The 26,223-nt window shown below is 42.5% G+C and overlaps 2 protein-coding genes across 6 annotated transcripts in view; both read right to left on the bottom strand.

Annotated features, from left to right (window-relative positions):
- Nucleotides 1-979: 979 nt before the first annotated feature.
- On the bottom strand, nucleotides 980-5,963 carry LOC134096189 (actin, alpha cardiac muscle 1-like). Of its 2 annotated transcripts, none has more exons than XM_062549939.1 (9): nucleotides 5,844-5,963; nucleotides 4,951-5,106; nucleotides 4,075-4,203; nucleotides 3,863-3,973; nucleotides 3,429-3,513; nucleotides 2,779-2,940; nucleotides 1,825-2,016; nucleotides 1,499-1,680; nucleotides 980-1,343 (listed from the first exon to the last, which is right to left on the bottom strand). In XM_062549939.1, exons 2-9 carry the CDS (start codon nucleotides 5,077-5,079, stop codon nucleotides 1,200-1,202), a joined length of 1,134 nt encoding a protein of 377 aa, XP_062405923.1. In that variant the 5' UTR covers nucleotides 5,080-5,106; nucleotides 5,844-5,963; the 3' UTR covers nucleotides 980-1,199. The 2 variants fall into 2 exon arrangements, with proteins under 2 accessions (XP_062405923.1, XP_062405922.1); XM_062549938.1 differs by having other exon boundaries at nucleotides 4,951-5,101; nucleotides 5,844-5,925.
- A 974-nt stretch (nucleotides 5,964-6,937) lies between these two features.
- The window catches only part of LOC134096105 (golgin subfamily B member 1-like), a 33,915-nt gene continuing 14,629 nt past the window's right edge, over nucleotides 6,938-26,223 (bottom strand). For 2 of the 4 annotated variants that reach the window (XM_062549856.1, XM_062549857.1), the window contains exons 17-30: nucleotides 25,551-25,684; nucleotides 25,081-25,128; nucleotides 24,616-24,725; nucleotides 24,330-24,498; nucleotides 24,108-24,212; nucleotides 19,282-24,021; nucleotides 11,790-11,947; nucleotides 10,790-10,871; nucleotides 10,106-10,252; nucleotides 9,733-9,891; nucleotides 9,290-9,387; nucleotides 9,004-9,138; nucleotides 8,764-8,878; nucleotides 6,938-8,354 (exon numbers count right to left, since the gene is read on the bottom strand). In XM_062549856.1, the coding sequence (XP_062405840.1) occupies nucleotides 8,196-8,354; nucleotides 8,764-8,878; nucleotides 9,004-9,138; nucleotides 9,290-9,387; nucleotides 9,733-9,891; nucleotides 10,106-10,252; nucleotides 10,790-10,871; nucleotides 11,790-11,947; nucleotides 19,282-24,021; nucleotides 24,108-24,212; nucleotides 24,330-24,498; nucleotides 24,616-24,725; nucleotides 25,081-25,128; nucleotides 25,551-25,684 (6,359 nt within the window). In that variant the 3' untranslated portion in view covers nucleotides 6,938-8,195. Of the gene's footprint in view, nucleotides 8,355-8,763; nucleotides 8,879-9,003; nucleotides 9,139-9,289; nucleotides 9,388-9,732; nucleotides 9,892-10,105; nucleotides 10,253-10,789; nucleotides 10,872-11,789; nucleotides 11,948-12,192; nucleotides 19,257-19,281; nucleotides 24,022-24,107; nucleotides 24,213-24,329; nucleotides 24,499-24,615; nucleotides 24,726-25,080; nucleotides 25,129-25,550; nucleotides 25,685-26,223 lie in introns of those variants that run through there. The other 2 variants (XM_062549858.1, XM_062549859.1) reach the window with 2 other exon arrangements.

Genomic DNA, 26,223 nt, shown 5'->3' with positions numbered 1-26,223 from the left:
GTCTTATCAGTATGAAAAGCTTATCGCAGTCAGGTGGGAAAGCAATGTTGAAAGAAGTTTGCTGACCAGTTTTATTTAACTGACTTCTGTCTCGATTATTCCATTCTGTTTGCAATGTTACATTACCCAGTGGGCTATGCAGCGCAGAGGACAGAAGTAACATGCCTCAAGGACCTTCTGAAGATGCACTAGGGGATTTTGAATGGACGCAACTGAGGCAAAATAAACATAAACAAAAGCTTGTTAGGAAGTCGTCATGGGGAAAGCCTTTCATGTCAATGCAGAGTATTTGTATGCCCATGAACATTATTTTAAGAGAGAGGATATCAGAATAAGTTATGAGGCAAATATCCAGTTAGACAAACGGTAGAATGACATATGATTGGTAGATGTGATGAAGAGACAATTTCACACATTGACAAAGAGAAGTATCTACAGTATATAAGCACACACACACACACACACACACACACACACACACACACACACACACACACACACACACACACACACAGTGTTCCTGTCTATGAACATACACACACACACACACACACACACACACACACACACACACACACACACATATATACACAGAGAGAGAGAGAGAGAGAGAGAGAGAGAGAGAGCTACACTGTACTATATGTGTAAAATGAGACAACACTGACCCCTGTTGCTGAGACATGGAAATGGCAATGTTTCTTATCTCTGGGAACTTAGATGTTGTATTTTTGTGACTTTTGGTTGCATTGCTAACTTCAAACAGTTTATTTATGTGGTGCTACATATTGTGACTTTATTCTATCTATAACAACAGACTTAGTCTTATGAAGCGAAATAAATTATATAGTATGCATATGTTTTAGAATTGTTACATCATTTACTGTCCGCATAATGTATTGCTCTTCAGTGAAAAGGCTTTGATGAAAGATCTTTTAGTAAAAGTGTAGTTGGTCTCAGTGATTATAGGAGACAGAAGAAATGGGGGGTTAGAAATGTTTATTGTGAGATGAACAAAGGGCGGAAATGAACAATGATTTACAATGAATGACAACAGCACATGTGCAATTAATATCAAAATGCAGAATGACGCTGGAGTGACAAAGGAACATTTTGCCAGAAGGAATTGATGGGGGTGAAATCAAAGGGTGTGAAAAAAAAAACGTGTGTGCGTGTTTGCTTGTGTGTGAGTACAAGTGTGTTTAGAAACACTTCCTGTGGACGATGGAAGGGCCAGCCTCTTCATACTCATCCTTGCTGATCCACATCTGCTGGAAAGTGGACAAGGAAGCCAAGATGGAGCCACCAATCCATACGGAGTACTTACGCTCAGGAGGGGCAATCATCTGTAGTCAACACAGTAGAATACAGGGGTCAGCTTTACAATCACCAAGTACCGATAGATAGATAAATAAATAGATTAGAGAACTTTCAAAACTGTCCATGTGTACATCACTTCACATCTTCACATAAAATGAAGATGGAGACTCAGGTTCTGTACCTTGATCTTCATGGTGCTGGGTGCCAGGGCTGTGATCTCCTTCTGCATGCGGTCACCGATACCTGGGTACATGGTGGTACCACCAGACAGCACATTGTTGGCGTACAGGTCCTTACGGATGTCAATGTCGCACTTCATGATGCCGTTGTATGTGGTCTCATGGATTCCAGCAGACTCCATACCTGACAGAAAACAAAAAATAATGGATATTGAATGACCTGTCTTTCAACTCTGCAGTGTATCAAGTCTGCAGTCCACCAAGTCAAGGTTTTCGGAGGAAAGGACAAAGCCTGGCTCTAAGCAGTCCTGATGTTCTAGAGACTCACCAATGAAAGAGGGCTGGAACAGGGTCTCAGGGCAACGGAACCTCTCGTTACCAATGGTGATGACCTGGCCGTCGGGCAACTCGTAGGACTTCTCCAGGGAGGAGGAGGATGCGGCGGTGGCCATCTCATTCTCAAAGTCCAGGGCAACGTAGCACAGCTTCTCCTTGATGTCCCTGACAATCTCACGCTCGGCTAGGAGTCAGATGAAAATGTATGTCAGGAAAACACACAAATGCAGTACCTCAGTTTAGCCTGTAGATTGTGCTGGTTGACCAGATCATGTACAGGCATGTATGGCCACGCTTAACAGATAGGGGATCACAGGTGTGCCTGTGTCACATGACTTCCAGACCTTAGACACACACAATCAATTGCTACACTTGGCTTCCTGCTGCCTCAGAATAGAACCGATGAGAGCTGTTGGCTCTTTATTCCTGGAACACATTCTGTCTGTCTTCCAACTCCAACTCTCACCCACGTACAGACACACACACACACACACACACACACACACACACAAGCACATGTGCGCACGCACCCACACACACACACACACACACACACACACACACACACACACACACGTGTGCTTCATGTGGAAGCATGCCGCACTGAGCAGTGACCATTCTTGGTAATAAAAATATAACTCCAGTTGACCTGACGCTGTTGTTGATATTGTTCTCACTGGCAATATAAGATATTTCAAGTGTAAAAAATGTTTGTTTCTGATTTGAAACATAACCCTGTTGACGGTATTATGCATAGTAGCACAGTTTGTTGTACAAGTTGTACTGTATGCCGAATGTCTAAGCCATATGGCTGACAGTCAGGGTCACTGCTAGAAATGTTGGACTAATGAAGAATGGGATTCCCCCCCCCCCCCCCCCCCCGGTGCAAGAAGGCCCTTGTAATCATCGTGCCCTGTCCTCTGTCCCCTTGACACAGTGTCCTCACCAGTGGTGACGAAGCTGTAGCCTCTCTCAGTGAGGATCTTCATGAGGTAGTCAGTCAGGTCACGGCCAGCCAGATCCAACCTCATGATGGCATGGGGCAGAGCGTAGCCTTCATATACGGGCACGTTGTGGGTCACACCATCACCAGCGTCCAGCACGATACCTACAGAGACCAAGAGCTGCGGTTCAGACAGTGCTCCGTTTAGGACACTCACTAGACACTACAGAGATGAAACGGACCTGCTGAATAATCCGAAGAGCTACAGTACAGTTGCAATATGTGTGTGTGTGTGTGTGTGTGTGTGTGTGTGTGTGTGTGTGTGTGTGTGTGTGTGTGTTTTAAAAACTGGTTGATTAGTGATATATCTTACGTGGTGTTGGAATGTGCTGTTAGAAAATGTAAATTGTGTAAGAATGAAAAGTAATCAGTGGTAAAGCACTTAAGCCTGTCCAACCAATGTGAGCCAAAGTTCATGTTGTACTGCTAGGAGGATTTACATGCGTTACCAAAGGGTGAAAGGTTAAGAAGCTGGTCTGTCCTAACTCAGTCCACCATGTCAGGTCAAGCAACAGAACAGCGAGTTCTCAATGGCATCCCACACTTTGTATACGTTCATACTCCACAAAAGCCACAGATGCGTTGGCACTCACCAGTGGTACGGCCAGAGGCGTAGAGGGAAAGCACAGCCTGAATGGCTACGTACATTGCAGGAACGTTGAAGGTTTCAAACATGATCTGCCCAGAGAGATTAAAGCAATATTAGTTACTCAACTGCCTCTCACCTCAACAAGCGACAATTCCCTGCCTCCTTTCTTACTGACATACGGTAACAAACAGTTCTATTTTATGTATCCACTGATTCAGAGACTCTGAATTAGGCTGTATTAAGAGTACATTTAAATATCTTCATGTTATGTTTTTGTCACTACTGTGTGCTGTGCACTGCTGTGTGCAGCTGATATCTGTGTAGTGCGCTATGTTTTGTGTCCTTCGATATGCCTACTCTCTTTGGGATTTGATTTTTTTTTTTATGAATTGCCTTGAATTGCATAGTGAGGAGCTCTAACGCCCCCCCCTGACTCACCTGGGTCATCTTCTCTCTGTTGGCCTTGGGGTTGAGGGGGGCCTCAGTCAACAGGACGGGGTGCTCCTCGGGGGCCACACGCAGCTCATTGTAGAAGGTGTGATGCCAGATCTGACAAGGGGAAGACACAGATTCCTCAGGTCTATATGCAGGTCATCAGAGAGTAGGCTATGCATCTTACTGTCACTAAGATCTTTTGACTCTGCTCTCACCTTCTCCATGTCGTCCCAGTTGGTGATGATGCCGTGCTCAATGGGGTACTTGAGGGTCAGGATACCTCTCTTGCTCTGAGCCTCGTCTCCTACATAGCTGTCCTTCTGACCCATACCCACCATCACACCCTGAGAGAGAGAGAAAAAAACTGATTTAGAGGATATGAAAATGAATCTGCTGGAAAACATCTGTGATGATGGTGTTACGTTTTTAAATAAACTATTTACATAGCATATCATGCTTTAGAATATATTTGATGCTGACATTTCTGGTAAGTTCACATTTTGCATTATCATGCAAGATGATGTATTTATTCACTGCTGACATTGTTACAGATTTCCCCATTACGGCTGCAAAGCAATCTTCGTAAGGGAATTTCAGCCAGTGGGGAACTTTCTGGCAGTGACATGAATGTCCTTCAGAAGCACGCTCCCAAACATAATACATCATGCACTGACAAGGCTATTTTGTGACGGCCTTTCTCTGTCTGTCTGTTTCTCTGTCTGTCTCTCTCTCTCTCTTGCACACACACACACACACACACACACACACACACACACACACACACACACACACACACACACATACACACACACATTCACACATATATACACAGACACATTCACCCACACAGCCACCCACAGGCACACGCACACACACACACACTCACACACACAAACAAACACATACACCTTGCCTAAAAATATCATATGCACTGACAGTTGTGAACTTAAAGGTTATATATAACTCTCTGTGATCAATCTACATTACACACAAACTATATTTCTATAACAATCTGAACTTTGAAGAGTAGGTGACGGCTCTCTTAAGTCACCTCACAGGGGCTGATGTTTTACGATCGCTATCTGACTGACCTGATGGCGGGGACGGCCAACGATGGAGGGGAAGACAGCCCTGGGGGCGTCATCACCGGCGAACCCTGCCTTCACCAGGCCAGAGCCGTTGTCACACACCAGGGCGGTGGTCTCTTCCTCATCACACATCTTTACTCAGACAGTTGTAGACCTGCACTACAAGGACACAGACAGTGCCACGCATAATCAGTGGGTGACAGTCAAACACATACATTATCACACAGATGACAAAGACATCACTACATATCCAACATAGCAAATGTGTTGAAAAAAATAACATTCGAATGTAAGATTGATAATAAAGACAAAAATGCTTCCCCAGAGTTTGGATTGTAAGTAACAAGGCTCTCTTTACAACTGGGGTGACTATCCAGACAATATAACAGTAATGCTGGAAGAGTAAGGCTAAGGAACCAAGGTGCTTTGGTCTCAACTCACTGTGTCATCAAAGAAGAAAAAAGGTTGCACTTTGCATACAAACATGTTTATTTACAAACGTGTGCTCAAGCACACTGAGGAAGGTGCTAAACTGAAACATGTCTGTGCAATAAACACCGTTGTGTGCAAAGTGCAGCCTTTTTTCTTCTTTGATGCTACGTATACGTTTGCCCAAGCACAAAAAAGATAAGAAACTGAGTGAAGCTTGCTCCTACAACACAATTTTCTCAACTACAGTAATGAATAATACAGTAATAATTATTGTAATAAGTACTGAATTTAAACTAAATTAACAGAAATAAACTGAAATAAAAAAAATCAAATTATGAAAATATTCTAATTCTATCATTTGTGACAATTAAACTAATTGACAGTTGTTGGCAATAAAATGTGGAGATCTTTCACACTGTACTTAACACAAACAGGGTGTAACAGTGTTACTTCTTACCACTTACCACTAAGGAGAGGAGGCTCACGCGCTTTTGCTCCCTTGAGAGAGTGAGAGAGCTGCTCACCTGGTCCGCTAATATATAGCAGACTACCCCTCCCCTCCCCTGGCGCTTCTCCATCCTCCCGAGCGACGACGGACGAGTCCCCTCACACCACCCCGTTGCCCCCGGCCTTTTTAGGATAGACGCTGTCGCCTCGTCACTCTCGGCCTGCCTCCCTCTTCCCATGGAGGCATGCTTCTACCCTCCATGGGAAGGATGTCTCTCACTGCGACACAACAGGTTCACACACACACACACGGTGAGGGGGTTTAATGTTAGACTGTGATTTATTGATTTGAAGGACGATGAGGGGTAGGGGTTGAGGGGAGTGCTTGTCAACTAGTTGAATGATAGCCGTTTGCTGTGCATTGTTTTCATGGGGGGTGGGGGGGGGCTAGTTAAGAACCTACTCATTGTAGCAATGACACAAGGTGCCAAGACACACTGAAGCCGACATGATGGCCAGATCAGAAAATAAATTGGTAATGTGAAGGTGTGAAAATCCTAAGCACAGTCAGGAGCATTTATTGCAATTTAATAGCAATAGTGTGGAAGGGCGTTAATGGTGTAGCCTTTGGGCAGTAATGCCACTCCAGTTTGCTGCACCACGTCCCAGTAGACCCACTATAAATAAAAGAACTTCTGTTCAGCGAGAATGAAGTGGTATGGCCTCGCCTCTTTGGCGCCATTGCCAATCACACCTCAGGCTGGGCAGAGGAGTATGTTGGGGGTGTGTGTGTAGGGGAAAGGGGGGTGGGTGGGTGGGCATACCAACACAAGGAAATATGAATGGTGTGGTAGAGATGCAACAAGCTTTCACACAGCCATCAAAGGAGATCTGTTAGCCCTCCTCCAATGGCGTGAAAGATAAGACCACGCTTGACAAGACTGTCTGTTGGGGACAGATGGCATGAAAATCCTTTAAAGGAAAGAAGCATACAACAGCCAAATGCAGTTATGCACCTTGACAAAAAGGGCTATTCAATCATGAGGTAAAAACCCCTAATGGTTCAATGAATATTCATGAGATCATAAAAATGTGAAAAAATCAACACAAGTACAGTGATACTTTAGCTTTTTATTAAAATTTGCCACTAACTTAACCACACACCAAAAAAAAAAAGAAAAAAAGAAAAGAAAAACAAGACCTCAGACTTATTGCACACGTTCCAGCCTTTGAAAAAAGGCAAAAAGCTGTGAGACATTCTCTCAAAGTGAACATTATCTGACTAATGATTAGTCTCTTAGAAAATAGACCATGTGTAGAAAATATGACATCTTGGATGCACACAGCAGTTTTCTTTTAACATACAGTAGAGTAGATTTTTTTCCTTAATCACACCATATTTACATATAATTAGGAACATAAGAGTCACAGAAGCCTTGGAATGAGCCTACTGTGTGGCACAGCATTATTAGATGGGTTGCCATGTAAACAGAGGCATTTAATTACATTACATACAACAGAAATCAGAACTGTACCTTTTTTATACACTAAACGTATTCCAGCACACTATAGGACTTAGCATACTTCTTGGCCATTCACTCATCTCTCTTTTAAATATAGGACATATGCACACGTACATACACACAGATATACCCTCATACAGTGCGCTGAAGTGTTACACAGGTGAATCATCTGATGTAACCCTTCAGCATGTGTGGTGTTGGTTGGGGTAAGGGAAAAAGCCCTGCTGGATTGCTAAGAAATAATAAATAGGCTGAGTTCAGTGCATAGCTTCATCGCAGCTGGGGAGGAGGCAAGGTTAAGACCACTCAGCCCCGCTGCCTGTGAGACACTGTGTGTGTGTGTGTGTGTGTGTGTGTGTGTGTGTGTGTGTGTGTGTGTGTGTGTGTGTGTGTGTGTGTGTGTGTGTGTGTGTGTGTGTACACATGTGTATGTACTGGGAGGGGAAATTAGGACAAGTGAGGACTTGTGGTTTGTGGGGACTGAGCAGCAATGGGCAATCTTGACCCCTTCTCCAAAACGCAAGGGGCTTTGATGCAAGGACATCACATTTAAACTGTTGTATAAATAAAGAGAACACCAACAGACAAAAAAATTAGTGCCGTTTCCTTGGGACTAGCATGGCTGGTCCCAACATTCGTGCCTTAGACCAGCGGCAATTTTGTAGTGAAAGAATGGTTGAACATTCAGGTTAATCGCTGACTACTTGGGTAATCTCCCTCCAAGTGTTGTATAAAGCAGAGCTGTTCTGCTGTATTTTGATCTGCAGGTCTTTTCATTGAAGATGATGCATGTGCAGGTGGTTAAACTTCTAGCTGCTATAGTCTGTGAAGTTCGCTGGAGCTCCTCTAGAGGGCACCACTGAGGCACATGAACACCAGCACATGGAGTATGAGCAGGTAGGAGAGGAACAGGTAGCGGGACTTGGCCCTGGAGGTCAGCAGTCTGGAGCAGTATAGACTCCGGCCCCGGAGCCAGCGCCTGAAGGCCAGCGCTCCACCTTTCATCTGAGGACACACACACACACACACACACACACACAAATTAATACACACATACATACATACACACACACACACACACACACACACACACACACACACACACACACACACACACACACACACACACACACACACACACACACACACACACACACACACACACACACACACACACACACACACACACACAGACACACACAGACACACACACACACACACATTTGAATCTTGAAACTTACTGATTAATTACTTGTTTTTCTCACTGGTTTCATACAATTATGAAATACATTTACAATCCTTTAGACTTTGTGTCTGGTTCAACAGATATTTACATAATTGGATATCACCATGTATTGTGTCTTGTGTTGTTTCAGAGGTCTGAGAGATTACAGGCTAATAGGAAAACACCCACCGTGCGCATCACCACATGTTGATTTGGGTCTAGAATCAAGGCCTCCCATTCTTCGTCCGTCTCAAGCTGGATACTGAAATCTCTCTGAGGAGATCCGGAGGGGCGAGCTTCCATGCTAAATATGTGCGCACAAACACACACAGACAAAGACAGGGGTGCATAGAAAGACACATTCATCATTAGTATTACTGAAGCAATGGATTGTGAACAAAAATTCACATCTGCTACAATTCTCCTTACTTCTTAATTCTTGTATCAGCCAATCCCAGAGCTTCCTCTGCTGCCTCTCTTCTTGCCCTCTCCTCCTCCAGCCTATCAGTGAGCTGGGACACACTTTGCTGGGCAGTGTCCAGTTGAAGCTCCGCCTCTGTCAATCTACACCAAGAATGTGAGTTTCCCCAAGACATTAACTGGTACAGCTTCCACGCATCACAATTAAAACACATTTCTTACATGTAAATACAGCACAGTGTGCATGTCTTCCATGCCGTATCAGCCTCTGCCGGACATAAATACAGAAGCGCACCTGCTCCTCAGTTCTCCTGTTTCAACTCCGTCCATGTCCACCACGGCGCTGCTCCTCTCCTGCGGTGCTCCTGGGGCCACTTCTACACGCACCGAACCCTGTTTTACAACACACCATCGCATTTATTTTTTTATTTTTTTTACAGTAAGTATATTTTTTTGGCCTTTTTGCCTTTATTAGTATAGGACAGTGAAGAGGTAGACAGGAAACAAGTGGGAGAGAGAGATGGGGTGGGATTGGGATATGACCGCAGGCCGGATTCGAACCTGGGTCCCCATGGGCACTCGGACCCGTAAATGGTACGGGCGCTGTAGCCTGCTGCGCCACAGCGCCCCCCACCATCGCATTTATGACCATAAACACTTCCAAACGATCCACGCAGGCATAAATCACTACCACACATCACACAATACTCGGTCCTATACACAAGACTTCTCACACACCTGTGCGTGTGCGGGCGCTTGCTGGGCTTGAACCTGGCTCTGCAGCCAGTAGTAGCGGTTCTGCACCTCGCTCAGGCTGAGCTGGGTGTCCCTCAGGGTCTGAGACACGGCCTTCAGCTGAGCAGAGACGCCTCCCTTCTCCTCTGAGACCTGCTGCAGCTAAGGAGGCCAAACGTCAGAGAGAGATCGTTAGAAAATGTGAGAAAAAAGATCATCCACGATTGTCTGAAAACTCTCTATATATCCAGGATTGTGTACACACACACATACACACACACACAATCTTCCGCACTGCCATCATACAGTACGCTAATGATAGGAGACGATTTTCTCCATTACTAATTCATTGGGGGCGGAGTGGGAACCGTGACACCTTAGTGTTGATCTGCTGAAGGAGCAGATCCCTCTGCTGGATCTCATGAAGGCAGCGCTGGAGGTTGCTGTGCAGCTGGACCCTCTCAGCCTGCAGCTGCGCCAACGGCTCGGCTCCCTCATGCTTGCCCAGCAGCGTCACAGACTCCTGAGGAAGAGGATATATGAAACAGAGAGGTTCAACCAACATACAAAAAAAAAGATATACAATGAAGCAGTGGACATGAAAGATAAGCGAGGTTCATAATATACATACAAAGATATACAAATAATAGAGTAGACTAGAATAATAAAATACATCCACATGTAAGGGATAATCAACGACGCGCCGTGCGTTTATAGGGAAATAATGCACTTATTGAAGTGGTAATAAGGTCCCGACGCCACAGGCGGAGGGGCCTTAACACTTCGATAAGTGCATTATTTTCCTATAAACACACGGCGTGGAGTTGATTATCCCGCTTATACCACTGCTACTATCATTTTCGTTTATATTGCCGCTGTCTTAGATACAACGTTTCTGTTTTTACCGTTACATTCACATTGGCGAATTAATATTCAAGTGTGATAAGCCCAAAAAAAAGGAACTACTTCATAGCCGTGTGTATATCGAAAAATAATGCACGTTCCAAAGTGCATCACAATAGGAAATTTGACCAAGCTATAAAGGAAACTAATCACTCACTTTAGAGGAATAGTGGGATTGGACACTCCTGGCTTGATCCTTTAGCGTATGAACCTCAGACAGCAACCTACTGTTCTCAGCCCTAGAAGAAAAGAAAAAAACACCACTGTGATTACAGCAACTTCCTGATTCTGCTTCCCAACAAACAGGGCTTTTTTGTATGGAAGGGTGGACTGGAGAACCTATTGCTCAGAAGCACAAGTCCTCGTAGGTGCACACACTCCCATTTGTTCCTGCCAATATCCCATGCCAGACATACCACAGCCCACCACAGACAGACACACAGAAGCTGAAACTCCTCCCAAGTCAAACTGCCAAAACAAACTAGAAAGACCTTTACTAAATATGGTCTGCTATCATGCGTATGATGCCTGTGGGAAATTGGGGGAAAATAACATTTAGATGGAAAACACTAATAGTGTAAGCCACTTCTCCAAATGAAAACATGGTGTTGGAACATACAGCAGTCATCTGTTAACTGACCACCAGGACAAAGGTGGAATAGTGAACAGAGGGGGCAAAGTGGAAGATCGACTTTTGCCCATGTGGAATTGAGGTGAGGGGGGGCTATCTATCATTACACTTCTGTCATCAGGAGGGACAGATTTATCGTGAGTTATGCATGGGGTCGTTCAGGGGGGAGAGGGGGCGATATACCGTGGTCTAGATGAATGCAGAAATACGACACCATAATGGCCTTTGTTGCATAGCATGTAACTGCATCTAGGGAATGGATCCAACAAAGAACTGTTGTGGCAACACAAGGGAAATGAGTGGGAACTACTGCCTCCTACTGAATAGATGCAAAAAGGTCAGCTTTTCACCTGGAGAGGTGAACACTGCTATATTCTAGACCACATGTAAAAAAGGTGGAAGGACACAGAGATAAAGGAAAGAAACACTTTCACCTCTATTGTTTTGAAGGAATTAAGGAGCGACAATCTTAGAATGCTGATTTCCTCACGTAAATACTGCAAATGGTGCCTGTCCAAAAATGTACCTGAGCTCAGCAGTTTCTGCTTGATATGTGGAGACATTCTTGTCCAGTTGTTCCCTGCAGGCCTGTGCTTGCTGGATCGCCCTCTGTTGGTCATCATATTTTTGCCTCAATTCTGCCAGCTCAGCATTCACAGATCTCAGGCTTTCAACTTCTTTTTGCTGTAAAGAGAAAAGAAAAAGGTTAAGCATTTACACCCAAAAGAAAGGCACAATTAATGTAGAGCTAACTGAATCACAGACAGCTTTCCTGAGCTAAACAAATGCCATGCTTGAGCATAACAAAGCCATATCAAGCCCAAACACTGCCTTTAGGCTGCATGCTGCCCGAGCACACACGCACAGCGCCACATCACCACACCATCTTAGTAAGCAACCTAAAGGTCATAGAGTGGATGGAAACTCACCAGTCCATCTCTCTCAGTCTGTAGGGCATTGACACTTCTACTAAGGATTTCCAATTTTTCTGCTTTCAAAGTTGCACTTGTATCAGGACTCGGCTGCAGCTTGGACTCTAATGCTTTCTTAGTTCCAGTTAGCTCTTCCATTAGGCGGTCTCGATCATTTTGCAGACTGGCCATTGCTCTGGAAAATGCAGTCACTTGCTTGTTGTATGTACTGTTCTCCAGCGAGACTTGCTGAAGCGCCACCTCTTTCTGTGATATTGCTTGTGTCAAGTCATTCACCAGGCCAGTAAGCTTGGACTGTGGGTCCTTGTCTTCCAAAGCCTGGACCTTCTCGACCAACACATTCCTCTGCGTGGTCAGAGCGGTCAACTCGGATGTGAGGTCTCGGAGCTGCCACTCCATCTTGTTCATAGCAGCTGTTGTTTCTCTGAGCTCAGCATCGTACCTACTTTGGAGAACTTTGAAGTCGTCAATGAGCTGCTCACGGTCATTCTGCAGTGCCACCATGGCTTTCCCTAGAGACTCATTCTGAGACTTTAATTCTTTGCTTTGACTCCTGGAGTCAGATAACTGCTGTTCAGTCTGCATCAGATCCCTAGCTAGCTCTGCCACTCGCTGCTCTGCAGTTTCCCTCTCATTTCTCATGAGACCCATCTCTCTATCGATGGCCTGTCTTTCAGAGTTGTACCTGCTTTCAGCCTCTCTAAGCCTCTTCTGCGTCTCACTCTCAAGTTGTTCAAGGTTCAATTTAAGGTCATCTGCAGCAACTTTCTGGGCAAAGACATTTTGCTGAAGGTCATTACATTCAGCAGCTTTGGCTGCAACAGCTTGCTGCAAATCAGCAATCACTTTACCTTTGTCAGATTCTAATATCTCTTTATGCAAGGCTATTAAACTAGCTTCAAGCTCTTTAACCTGAGAATGGAGTTTTGAATTCTGAGTTTTTAAGGCCTGCACTGTCTCCCCTTCCACTTGGAGTTGTGAAACAGCAGCACCATGCTGCTTTTCAACAGCAACTTTTTGGGTTTCAAGGCTTTTAATAGAATCTTGCTGCTTTTTAAGAAGCTCTTTTAGCTGGTTGTCTTTCAGAGACAGCACTTGGTTCAAGTCTTCCCTGTATCTTATCAGCTGTGCTTTGAGCATTGCATTTTCTGAATTCAGGTCATCCATCTGGTGAAGAAGGGTCTTTATCTCTCCCTTCAAACCCTTTGAGGGGCCCAAGTCTCCATCAGCAGAACTCTCTTTGTGCAGTGTAACAGTTTGTTGAAGTATGCGATGCTCAGACATCAAACGATCTCTTTCGTTTTGAAGGGACATCATTGAGTTCTTAAAGGTCTCCATCTGTGCAGCCATTTTTTCCTTCTCTTGAATGGACTGGTCAATCTTTCCCTGTAGAGTTTTGACCTTGCTTTCCAGCCTTCTGAATTCATGTTGGGTCTTCTCTCGGTCACTGTAAAGGCCATTTAACCGTTCTTCATAAGCTTCCACCTGAGTTCGATGATTTGCTTGCAGTTGTTCCAGATAACCTGACATCTGTCCATCTCTGGAAGACAGCAGTGCAGATATCTCTGCATCCTTATTTTGAAGTAGCGCCTTCATATGAGACAACATGGCCTCCTGTTTCTCAAAATCTGTCAACAGCTTATTATGCTGAGACTGTACTGAGGTAAGCTGCAACTCTGCATCGGTCAATGATTTTTCTAGATATTCCAGATTTGACTGTATTTGAGATGATGAATCCATTTTGTCAGACAGTTGTCTGTTTAGTGCCGTTTTCTCACTCTGTAACGTTTCAATCTGGGCACTCTGTTCAACTAACTGTCTATCAAAAAGCTCTACATTCTGGCTGAGCTCCATATTGCTTGCACTCATGACAATGAGCTGTCTCTGTTGTGCTGTTGCTGCTACGGAGTAATCGTTCAATGTCCTCTCAAGCCTCTTAATAGTAATTTGCATTTCACTCATTGCTGTTCCTTTGCCCCGGATGTCTTCAAGAAGTCTAGCTATGACACTGCCTTGCTCGAGGAGCTGAGCATCCTTTTCGTGCAATGTTTTCTGGAAAATATCATTCCAGTACTTCAATGGTTCAACATTGTCTGGCATACCCGAGAGGATGGCAAGCTTTGCAGAAGTGGTCTCCAACTCTCTTGTGAGTCTTTTTATTTGTAAATCTTGGTGATCAACCTGCCTTTTTAATAAAATGGACACTTCTGACTCCTTCTCACTGCGATGCAACAACTCGTCAATTCTTCTCTGATATTCAATTTGTCTGTCTTTAAGAACAGACTTTTGCTGGTCTATTATTTTTTCCAGTTCTTCTTCTTTCTCCTTTGTTTGCAATTCCAAAAGTTTATTCTTGTGCTCCAGCTCATGCTTTAACTGCTCTTTTTCAGAAATACATGTTGTCAACTGTTTATTGATATCCCCAATGGAATTCTGACTATTTGACAGTTCATCCTCCAGTTTTTTCCTTTGTTCCATCATTGCAGTTATGGTCGTACTGTTCTCCTTTAGGTCTTTCTCCATTTTATTTTGCTCACAATGTGAATTCTTCAAAGATCGGTCAAGATTCAGAATCAACTCTTGATATCTGATACAGTCGCTTTGGAGCTGATTGATCTCTTGGTGTTTTTCTCTCAGGAGTTCTTTAAGCTCTTTCTGTGTATTTTTTGAGCCCTGACTACCCCTCTGGACGGTCTTCAGCTTTTCCTCAAACTCTTTAACAAGTTTGAGATGCTGTTCCTCCTTCTCTTGGCATACCTTGACCTTTTCGTCTTTATTCTCTGTCAACTGAGTCGTTAGATGGGAATTTTGTGACTGTAGTACATTCACTATTTGAGTCAACTCATCGATTCTTTCAGAATTTTTGAGAAGCACAGTCTCAAGATACTCATTCTCATTCTTCACTTTGTCTGATATCTCTTGGGCATTTTCCAGCTCTTCTTGCAATAAACATTTGTCATCTTCTAATATTCTAACCTTCTCATTGAGGCTAATGGTTTCATGATCATTCTTATTTACAACTTCTTTTAGCTCACTCACAGTTGTGTCTCTTTCTTTCAATTCAGCCTCATGATCTATCTGCAGCTGTCGCAACTTTTCAGATAGGCTTTCTTTCTCTTTCTGTATTGCCGCTACCATTTCTTGTTGTGCCATCATATCAGATGTCTGTGCCTCAATCTGTGCGGTCAAGGATTTATTCAAAATGAATGCCTCACTGAGCTGAATTTCTAAATTATTCTCACTACTCTGTGATTCATCATGCCACTTTTCCAATGAAGAGCTTGCAGTTTCAAGTTCTTTGGCCAGATTTTGGTTTTCAAGTTGTATTTCACTAAACCTTAACCTAAGCTCCTCGGAAGAATCTTTGAGGAGAGTAATCTCTCCTTCTAAATGCTGGTTCTTTAGTGTGAGTTGTTCCACAACAGATTTTTGTTTCTCATCATACTGATCAAGATCTTGTCTGATTTTGAGGTTTTCCTCCTCAAGCTCTTCCATTCTTTGCTGTTTAGCCTTTGCAAACTTCCTCATTTTGTCTTTAATTCTCTCATTTTCTTCCTCTACCTCACCCATTTGTTTCTCAAGGTTCCGTCTTTCTGATTCAGAAGTATGGACCTTAAATAAGGCTTCCTGTCTCTCTCTTCTCACCCCTTCCAAAACCTGCCTCATCTTGTCCATTTCACTACTGACATTTTCATACGCTTGCAAAAGAGATTCATACTCTTGCTTTAGTTCTGTGTGCTTTGATTTCCATTCTGACAGCTCTACTGTCTGAGAATCTTTCAGTGACTCTAACTGACAGGAGAAAGCTTCTTTCTGTTGCGTGATGCTCTCTATTGTAAGTTTAAGGCTGTCACAAGCTGCTGAGAGACTGTGGTTTTCACTTGACATTCGCTCTTCTTCAGCAGTTAGCTGCTCTTTGTCACTACGAAGGGAGAATAAAGAGGTTTCCAGATCCGTCTTTTGCTGCTTTAGTTCAGCCAATGCATGTTCAAGCCCTGCGGATGCTGTGCGAACCTGTTCATTTTCTGATGACAATGTCTGATTTTTTTCTTTGAGAGTGTGATTTTCCTTCAATAATTCCTTGCGGGAGATCAATGCAGCTTGTAATTTCTTTGTCAGCTGTTCATTTGGTTTGTTTTCACTTGCCTGTTCGGTACTTCTTGACCTTTGTTGGAGTTCATTAACTTCAGTCCTCATCTTGTCCATTGCAAGTTCATGAAGGTGGATTTGTCTCTGTAGTTGTTGTTCCAGGGCAGATATGTGCTCATCTTTTTCAGTGACAATGGCTTGGAGGGCAAGCAGATCAGCATTCTCACCATTAAGGTTCACATCAAGTGGATCAGAGGATCTTCTGACAGATTCTTCATCCCTATTTTCAACTAATTCAGAGTCTAATTCTGTGTTTGTCTTCATAGCCATTGTTTTCTGTAAAGGCTCATCATTTTGTCTTTGCAGTTCTTTAAGTTGGGATTCAAAAATAGCAACTTGGTTCTGATTGCTTTCCAAATCTTTAAAAATTGTGTCTTTCTCTTGCTGTAGACTTTCAATCAGGAGTTTACAACTCTCTACCTCCTTCTGTGATGCCAACCACTGCAAATTTACCCTCTCAAGCTCTGTTTGTGTCTGCACTGAAGAATTCTGGAGAGATTCCAGCTCCTCAGATTTGTTGGCCAGTGCAGTTTCAAGTTCTAACTTAACCAGAGTTTTTTCTTCGATGTGTCTTTCAGCAATGTTCTTCATGTCCTGGGACTGTTTTTCTCTTTCATCTTCCAACTCCTTCAGTCTTTGTCTTAATACATCATTCAAACACTGCAACTCATGTAAATGACTCTGCTGCTCGATCATTAATTCTTTTTCATACTGGTTCTGGTGATGTAGATTTTTGATATCTTGCTCCTGCTTTGCAAGCTGGTCATTCGTTTCTTTTAACTCTCTGAGAGAGTTTTCATGGTCTGACTGAACTTCTTCCAATTTCCCAGTAAGGTCTGTTGAATCCTTCTCAAGTGTCAGCAGTGCCATGTCCTTTCTCTCAATCTCTGCATTAGCCTTCTCTAAACTAAGTTGAATTTGTTTAATCTCTTCAACATATATTTCTGAGGATTTAGCTTGGCTGTCTTTATCAGCTAGGGCAACTCTTAGATCTTGTAGCACATTGTCTCTCTGTTCAATTAACTTCTCTAGTTGACTCTGATGAGAGGTTGCAACATGTCTGACATCTTCTAGTTCCTTAACCAGATCATCATACTTCAACTGTACTGCATTAAGTTCATTTGTTTGTTGGCAATGCTTTTCAAGGAGAGCTTTAAAGTCATCTTTCAGTTCTGAAATCTCCTGTGCGTACTTCTTCTCACTCTCTTGAGCCTTCTTCATGGTTTCTTTCCGGGCCAACAGTGCAGCTTGTGCTTTTCTCTGAAGAACAGCCTTCTGCTGTGTCACCTTAACAAGCTCACTTTCTGCATCTACTGATGACACTTGGGAGCTCTCTTGGTCTTTTAAGCGTTGCTCTTTGTCTTCACTGTCTCTTCTTAATTGTTCAACTTTGATCAACAATTCACTGTTTTCCTGCTCTTTCTCACTGATGTTTGTTTTGAGATTGTTGATGGTTTTAGCATTTTCCTCAAGGGCCTGGAGAGAAGTGGTTAAACTGACCTCCTGTTCAAGTAACTTTCCTCTTAAACTTTCCATATTTTCTTCCTGTTGTCTTAGAATTTCATCTTTCCCCGATACTACTTGAGCAAATTCTAGGATCTCTGTCTTTTTCGACTCTAATTGTTGTTGTAAATTATCAACGAGGGATTTGTGCTCCGTTTCTGCAGTCTGAGTTTGTAACATTAGTTCTTGAAATTTATTCTGTAAATCTAATACCTTCAAATCTTCGGTCTTCTGCTGTTCATAATTCTCAATCTTCTTAAGTAGCTCCTTTCGGACAACTAAAGCTGCTTGGAGTTTCTTCTTCATAGCCTCTTTGTCTTTTGTTACTTTTTGAAGGTCTGTCTTCAAATCTTCCTTCTGTTTAATCAATTCCTTTATCTCTACATCCTTAGACTCAATTTCACTTTGACAAAGAGACATGTTGGTTTTGGTTGCCTCTAAACAATTTGACATATTTTCAAGCTCCTTGATTGTGATATTCTGAGTTTTTTCCAGACTTTCAATTTGATAGAGAAGACTGTTCTTTTCTTCAGTGAATCTTATCCTTTCATTAGAGGCAGATGTCACTACTTGTGTGACAGAGGCATCTTTCTCTTTTAATTGCTGGCTGAGCCCAGTGATAAGTTCCTTTTGTTGACTTATTTGGATTTTCATGGAATTTATTTGGTCATTTTTCTGCTGAACTTCATTGATTAATGTGGTCTGTTTAACATCTGCCTCTTTCAGATTTTCTGTCTCTGTAAGAAGTTGCAGCTGAAGACTCTGCATCTTCTCCTGCAACAGACTGAATTCTTCATTTCCATTTTTGAAAACCTGCTGAGTTTCTGACAGTTCCTGCTGTTTTTGCTGCAACTGTGCTGAAAGACTTTCCAGCTCCTGTCTTAGTGAAGTTACCTCAAACTGATGATTCTTTTGCAATTCTTTAATTTTGTTTAGTAGAGTTAACTTTTCTTCTTCAATGGCAACCAATTTATCTGACATAGTCTGTGTAATTTCAGACAGATTTGCCTCCGCAGATTGTTTGCTTTGGTCTAATTTTCTGCACTCTGCTTCCATGTTCTGTAATGCATTCCTCAAATCATAATTTTCTTTGTCTTTTGCTTGTATAGTGCTTAAAATGTCCTCTAATTTATTCTTACTTGTCAATGAATCACCTTCTTTTTCTCTCAGCCTTTCAGAACTAATATTTAAAGCAGTTGTTGCCTCTGCCAACTTTTCATTCAAATGGTCTAGATCCTGCTGTAAACCATGTACTTTGCTATCTTTAGACATAACTTCATTCTCAAGAGTCTCTAGTTTCTCTTTGAGGGAATTCTTATCTTGTGTCTCTCTATCAAGAACAAACAGCCATTCTTTTTCTGACTCCTGGAGAGTTTGTTCAATTCGTTGAATTTCTGATTTCAATCTGGTGATTTCTTCACCTTTGACACTAACCTGGACCTGGAGATGCTCCTTTTCCAACTTCATGCTCTCCATGACACCGCTCATGTTTGAGGACTGCTGCTGGATTTGGTGTTGCAGCTGTTGCTCCACGACTTGGATCTGGTTGCAGTAGCTTTTTTCAAGTTCTTGTTTATCAACTGACAGTTTCTTAACCTCTTTCTCCAATCCTGCTTTCTCATTAGTGGATACATCAAGCTTTTGCAGTAGCTCTTCTTTTGTGCATTCCATTTGCTCTTGAAGGCTTTTGTTAAGATCACTTAACTTCTTCAATTCTGAAACTAAATTTTCTGAGTGTTTTACCTGAGCAGTATACTGACTATTTATTGCATGTAGAGCCATTTCTCGTTGTTCAAGATTCTCTGTCAGTGCATTGACCTGTGAAGCCACTTGAAGATGTTGGGATTTCAGTTTTTCTATTTCCACAGTTAATGACATAGAATTTCTTTCATGCACTGAAAGGGCCTCATCTTTCTGCTTTGAAAGGTCAGCACTGGAAGCTCTTAGCTGTTGTAACTCATCCTGAAGAGATGCAGCCTCATGCCTGAGCGAGATGACTACTTTGTTTGCAGCGAGAGTAGATTCCTTGCTTTCTGCCAGAGTTGTATTGAGGTTTGAGATCTCTTCATTCCTCTGAGATAGTAATGTTTTTAGTGTTTGCAGCTCCTCAGAATGTGATGCAAACTTTTCTTGGAGATTGACTAAGGCACTTTGTCTCTCTTCAGCTAACTTAGTGAGGCTTTCAGTCTCCTGGGTAGCTCCCATGATCTGGCTCTGCAAAACAGTCACCTGCTCTGTACTCTCCATGAACTGAGCCTTAAAGAGAGCTGACTCGTCTGCTATTCTCTGCAGGTTATCAATGCATTTATGCTGTTCAGCCATGGATGTCCTGCTCTCCTCAAGGGCCAACTGAAGGGAAGACATCTCCGAAGTCTGAGCACTGAGGTTATTTTTCAGTTGTTCGACTGACTCACTAAGACTGGAAACCTGTTCTTTTAAGGATTCACATTCTGATTCTTTGGCTTTTAGGCTGTTACTGTATTCTGAAGAGGAACTCTTCACATCTCCTATTATGTCCTCCTTTTCTCTCAAATTAGAGTTGAGAGTTTCAACCTGACTCTGTAAGAGTGAATTTGAATCTGAAAGCTCTGAAACACGTTCTTTTAGAGTCATACACTCATCCACTTTCTGCTTCAGCTGAGCATCCTGTGCTGCTACCCTCATGCCAAGCTGGTTGGTACTTTCTGTCATCCTGTTTAACTCATCCTGAAGCTTAAGCTGCTGACCCTTTGATTCCTCCAACTCCAATACTAACCTATCCTTAAACACAGTGAGATCTCTTTCCTTCTCAAACAAGAGGGTGTCTTTGCTCTGGACAGCAGCCTGCAAACTCTGTGCTTCTTTCTGCAGCATGACAATAGTCTCCATACTCTGATTTATCTCACCTTCACCCTCGACAGACTTGGCTTGCAATTGTTCAATGAGCATGCTTTGCTGTTTCAGCGATTCTTCTTTTTGCTGCAAAGTTAAGTGCAAGTCTTCTGTCAACTTGTTGGCAACAGAAAGTTCATTCTTGATGTTAATGATCTCTTCTCTTCTGTCTGATGCCTCAACCACGGTCTTCTGAATGTCAGCTTTCAGTTTACTGTTCTGTTCATTTAGGGCTTGCATACTGTCTTTAAGGTCCACCAACTCATTTTGTGTCTTCTGCAACTCCTCCTTTAGCTTGACATTTTCAGACATGCTATTATCCACAGAACTTTTCAGATCAGCATTTTCAGTCTCTAGCTTCACAAAGTTTTCATTCATGTCACCCAACTGGCTGCTGAGGGAAACAATGGTGTCTTTTCTCTTGTTGAGTTCCTCATTTAGGGTCTGGCTCTCCTGAGTCTTGTTGCTGAGTGTTCCTTCTTTTTCTTCAAGGGTCCGATTTAAACGTGAGCACTCTGTTCTAACACTCTCTGACTCACTCTGGAGTCTTGACACACAGTCTTTCTGTTGCTGAAGCTCAGTCTGCAGTGAAGACAGCTCTGTGGCTTGCTGCTGCAGCATGGTGTCCTTTTCCATCAGTCCTGATTTCAAGGCAATTCCCTGCTCCTGAAGGAGAGTCAGAGTCTCCTGTAGTTGAGACTCCTGGCTGGCATATGTCTGCAACTGTGTTATTTGATTAGAACAAACTTTCTCCTTTTCAGAAACTGTGTCTTTGAGATCCTTTAACTGAGAGTCTGAGAACTCCAGTTGCTTCTGTAAACCGTGGACTGTCTCCTCTCTTTCACCAAGTAACTTTTTCAGGTGATTACATTCATTTGTCTTTTCCAAAAGACTCTCTGAGACTGACTGTTTATTCTGTTCCAGAACAGTGTTTAGTTCTTCTGTACGTGAGGACAACTGCTCTTTGTCTTTCATCAGACCGTCTATGATCTTGCGGTTTTCTGAATGTTGCATTTCTAGGCCACTTAATTTGTTTTGTAAAGAAGTGTTCTCTTCACTTGCACTGGAGATCTGCTTAGACATGTCATCATTTTCTTGTTGGAGCTTTCTATTTTGCTCACAAAGACTAGAGACCTGGGAGTCGAGGTTACCATTTTGCTCGTTTAACAAGGCAACCTTATTATTAAGCTCAGATGCAACCTGTTGAAGTTCACTTAATTCTTTCTCTTTGTTGTCATAAAGAGCTCTCAACTGCTGATTCTGTGCCGTTACGGCCTGAACATGGCTTTGTAATGCAACAGCTTCAGCATGTCTCTGGGCCACTGCTTCCTTCAACTTATTGTTATCAGAGACATGCATATCTAAGGAGCCTTTCAAGCTGGCATAATCAGACTCCAACTTTAAATTGCTTTCATTAACAGTGCCCAATTGACTGCTTAGAGAAACCAATGACTCATTTCTTTTGTCCAGCTCCTCTGTATGGCTTTGACACTCCTGGCTCATGGTGCTGAGCTTTGCCTCTTTTTCTTCAATAGTCTGATTTAGACGTGAACACTCTGCTTTAAGATTCTCTGACTCACTCTGGAGTCTTGACACACAGTCTTTCTGTTGCTGAAGCTCAGTCTGCAGTGAAGACAGCTCCGTGGCTTGCTGCTGCAGCATGGTGTCCTTCTCCATTAGTCCTGATTTCAAGGCAGCCCCCTGCTCTTGAAGGAGAGATAGTGTCTCCTGCAGTTGAATGACTTGGGATTGTTGAGTCTCCATTTGTAAATGCTGATCAGCACTGGCTTTGTCCTTCTCCTGTGAGGTTATGTTAAGGCGGTCCACCTGAGATTGCAAGTTGTGAACTTGATCCGCTAACTGTGAAGATGCTGTCTGGCTCTCCTGAAGCAATCTATTCAGTTCATTACATTCGTTTGTTTTCTCCAGCAGGCTTTCAGTAACTGTCTGTTTGCTCTGCTCAAGTACCTTACTCAGTTCACTGGCTTTCAGATTTAGCTCATCTTTTTCCTTTGTCAGCTCCTTTATTATTTTGCAATTCTCAGAATGCTGCATTTCAAGACTAGACACTTTATTGATCAAAGTATCTCGCTCTTCAGCAAGCCCAGAGAGAGATTTGATTTTCTCTTCAATTTCCTGCTGGAGTTTGGCATTGTCCCCTTTTAGACTGTTCACCTGTAGTTGTATTTCTCCATTCTCATTCACAGTGACTTCCATTTTTCCTGACAGTTCTTCCAGCTGCTGCTTCTGGACATTGGACTCTTCAGATTTTTCCTCAAGACTTTTTTGCAGTTTCTGTTTTTCTATTTTCAAAGTCTTCAAGTTTGTTCTCAACTGAGAGACACTTTCAGATTTTGCTGCAAGTTCCTTTTCAAGCTTTTCTTTATCCAGATCTTTGGCTTTAAGCTCAACATTCAGTTTCACTAACTGACTCTCCGATTCCTCCTGTTGTTTCTCTAGAGTTGTTATGATTTCTGATTTTTCTTTCTGACTCTCCACCTGTTCCTGAAGTTGCTTTGAGATGGTCTGGAGGTCATTATTGTGCTTGCTAGCCTCAACAAGAAGGCTGTTTTTCTCATCTTTAATAGACTTCAGTTCTTTCTCATAAGTTTGCTCTTTCTCCAGCAGCTCCTTTTTCAGTTTGCTATTAGAGGCTGCAGCTTCCTTGAGCTGCAAAAGGAGACTCTCGGACTCTTGTAACTTCTGGGAGCCAAATGAGACCTGCTCCTTCAAGGATGAAACCAGGGGCTCACAGTCTGAGAGATGGTTACGGTGGTCAGCCATCAGCTTCTGTATTTCCACATTCAGACCTTGAATGGTTTGCCTGTCCTCTTTAACTTGTTTTGTCAAATCATTCACCTCGGTCACCTTCAAATCCTTTTCGTTTTTGGCATTCTCGAACTCACTCTCGGTGGACTTCAGCTGTTCCATTAGCTCAGACATCTTGGCATTCAGGGATTGCTGATCAGATGACTGAGAGTCACGGATAACCTGAGCTTCGCGTTCAGCTTTGCTCAGGGCACCTTCAATTCGGACAAGGTCCTCTTCTTTATGCTTAATCTCTAGTTTCAGCACTTGGATTTGTTCTGCATACTCTGCCATGCTACCAGAAAGAGCAGATATTTCCTTGTCCTTGTCTAAGAGAGTGTCTTTGAGGTTGTCAATCTCTCTCTCACAACTCTGGAGATCATGAATTAGCTGAGCTCTTTCCTCCAAATGTGTGGAGTTTAGCTTATCAAGCTCATCATTTGTTTGATCCAAGTCACCCTGTAGAGATTCCATGGTAGCTTCTTGCTTCTGTGTCTAAAAAGCCCAGACAAAAGCAGAACATTAGCTTAGGTTACAACATGGCACATAAATAGCCGTGTAATGTCTGAACAGAGTCAAACCTTTTCTTTGAGCAAAGTCAGCTTCTGTGTGAGATCTGTTACTGTTGTTTTCATCTCAGAGCACTGTTTCTCAAAAGTGCTGCATTTCCTGGTGATGTCAGACAGCTAAAGAAATAACCATGGTGGAGAACAAATTATTAACTTGACCATTAGATACAAACAAAGGCAATAAACAGATAGACAGACAGACAGAAACAGTGCATCCATAACATAACGTCTTACATTATGTTCAGTTTGAATAAGTTTATCCGACACTTCCTTGTGCTGCTCCTCCTTCTCTCGAAGGGCATCTCGGAGACTCTCAATGAGTTCCAGTTTCTCTGAGGTTTTGGCAAGTGTGTGCTCCTTCTCGATTAGAGAAGATTCCAGGCACTCTTGTGTATCACTCAATCTATAGTAGGAGAAGAATAAGGCCAACACATGATCCAAGTGTTACAATTACTTTATAGTAAGCATGCAAAATTAATTAATGTTTCTTTATTTTCTAAATATTTTGTATGTTGCTCACCCTTTCAGCTGCTCATTGAGACTGGTAACAAGGAGTTGGTGTTTTTCAGCATCTCTGGTCTGTTGACTACGGAGGCTTGCCAACTGAGTCTGAAGTTTCTCAGACTCATTCTTGATAAAGAAAGAAAAAGTGAAAATGTAAAAAAACTGCAAAATGGGACAGGCGATGTATTAAAACAAGAAAGCAACGCATGTTATTTCACAGCACACAAACACCCCTTCGGTTTTGACACATCCCCTCCTCTTAAACTGAAGGCACAGAGTGAGAAGGGAGGGTGCACACTGATCACACCCTGTGACTGGTGGTCAATAAAGTCAGCAGATGATTAAACTAGATTTGTGAATGTACTACACCCATTATGTGGTGGACACAGGAAAGTGAGTCTGACAAAACCAAACAGGAACAACCCAAGCGTTAGACATCACTGCTGGAAGTAGTACAGCACACACTGACACAAAGACACACCTGACAAACCCAATATGGTCTCCCTTCTTCATTTACATCAAACGTCACCTGTGTTAGAGGGCTTTGTTACAAAATCCTAGTACGTGGGCACAAGATTTGCAATGAACTGCAGGCAATTAAATTTCTTGGGAAGGTATTGAATTGCTAACTTCTTTTTCATTAGTACAAGTTTGGAGGAGGATGGCATCCTATTGTGAGTATGCAGTCAGTTTTAATGTAACTATACACATTTTTAAAATGAAATCTCTAAGCAATACCAATTCATACGATTAAGTGCTGTAGATTAGCCTTCTCTGAGTTAGTTGATACATGCATGGTGTGTCATTGCTTCGAATTACATGGACAACAACAAGAGCATTAGCAGAAGGGAGAGCACCATTTTCCAGCCATGACCCTTGTTTAGATGAGGACAACACGAAAAAAACCTTGCAAATGCACTTGGACATAAAATCAACAAATACTCAACAAACCTGCAAGGATTCAATCCGAGCTTGTAGTTGCAGCCTGTCCTCTAGGTCTTGACAGCGGTCCTCAAGTGCAATGATTTGCTCCTGAAGTTGATTTCTCTCCACCTCCAACTCCTCTACTACAGACCTTAAGCCATCTGTTGTGCAAGTGCACATTCAAAAACAAGAGAGACATGAGCCCTATGGGACACAGCAGTGTGAGGAAAACACTTCACAAAGTAGTATATTTTCCAAATACAAAAAACAACACACATGCAATAAATGAACAAAATGGTACAAATACAAGTGCTTCGAGAGATGATTGTGTTCAGACCAATTCAAATTGGCTTAAAACTTAATAAAAAAGCTTTAACAAGTCAGGTTAAGGATTTTGTCCCGAGTAGTAGTGGATTTATAGAAAGAAATTAAATTAGAAATTAGAGATGAACTTTTATGGAATAAAATTCTCTATGCAAACAATGTTCAGATATTAGTTTTTAATTATTTAATTAAATGTTTTCTTCAACAAAAAGCAAAAATCCTTAACCGAACCTGACAGTATAAGCAAGCACATCACATAATGATAAAATCATCAAATACTTACCGACACTTGCCTTGAGCTCACCTACATTTTCAAGACAACTCACAAGTTCAAAGTGTCCAATAAAAGGATGGCAGCACACTCTACTGAACCAAA

This window comes from Sardina pilchardus, chromosome 11, assembly GCF_963854185.1.
Source record: "Sardina pilchardus chromosome 11, fSarPil1.1, whole genome shotgun sequence".
Lineage (NCBI taxonomy): Eukaryota > Metazoa > Chordata > Actinopteri > Clupeiformes > Clupeidae > Sardina > Sardina pilchardus.
This window is presented reverse-complemented; position numbering and strand designations above follow the sequence as displayed.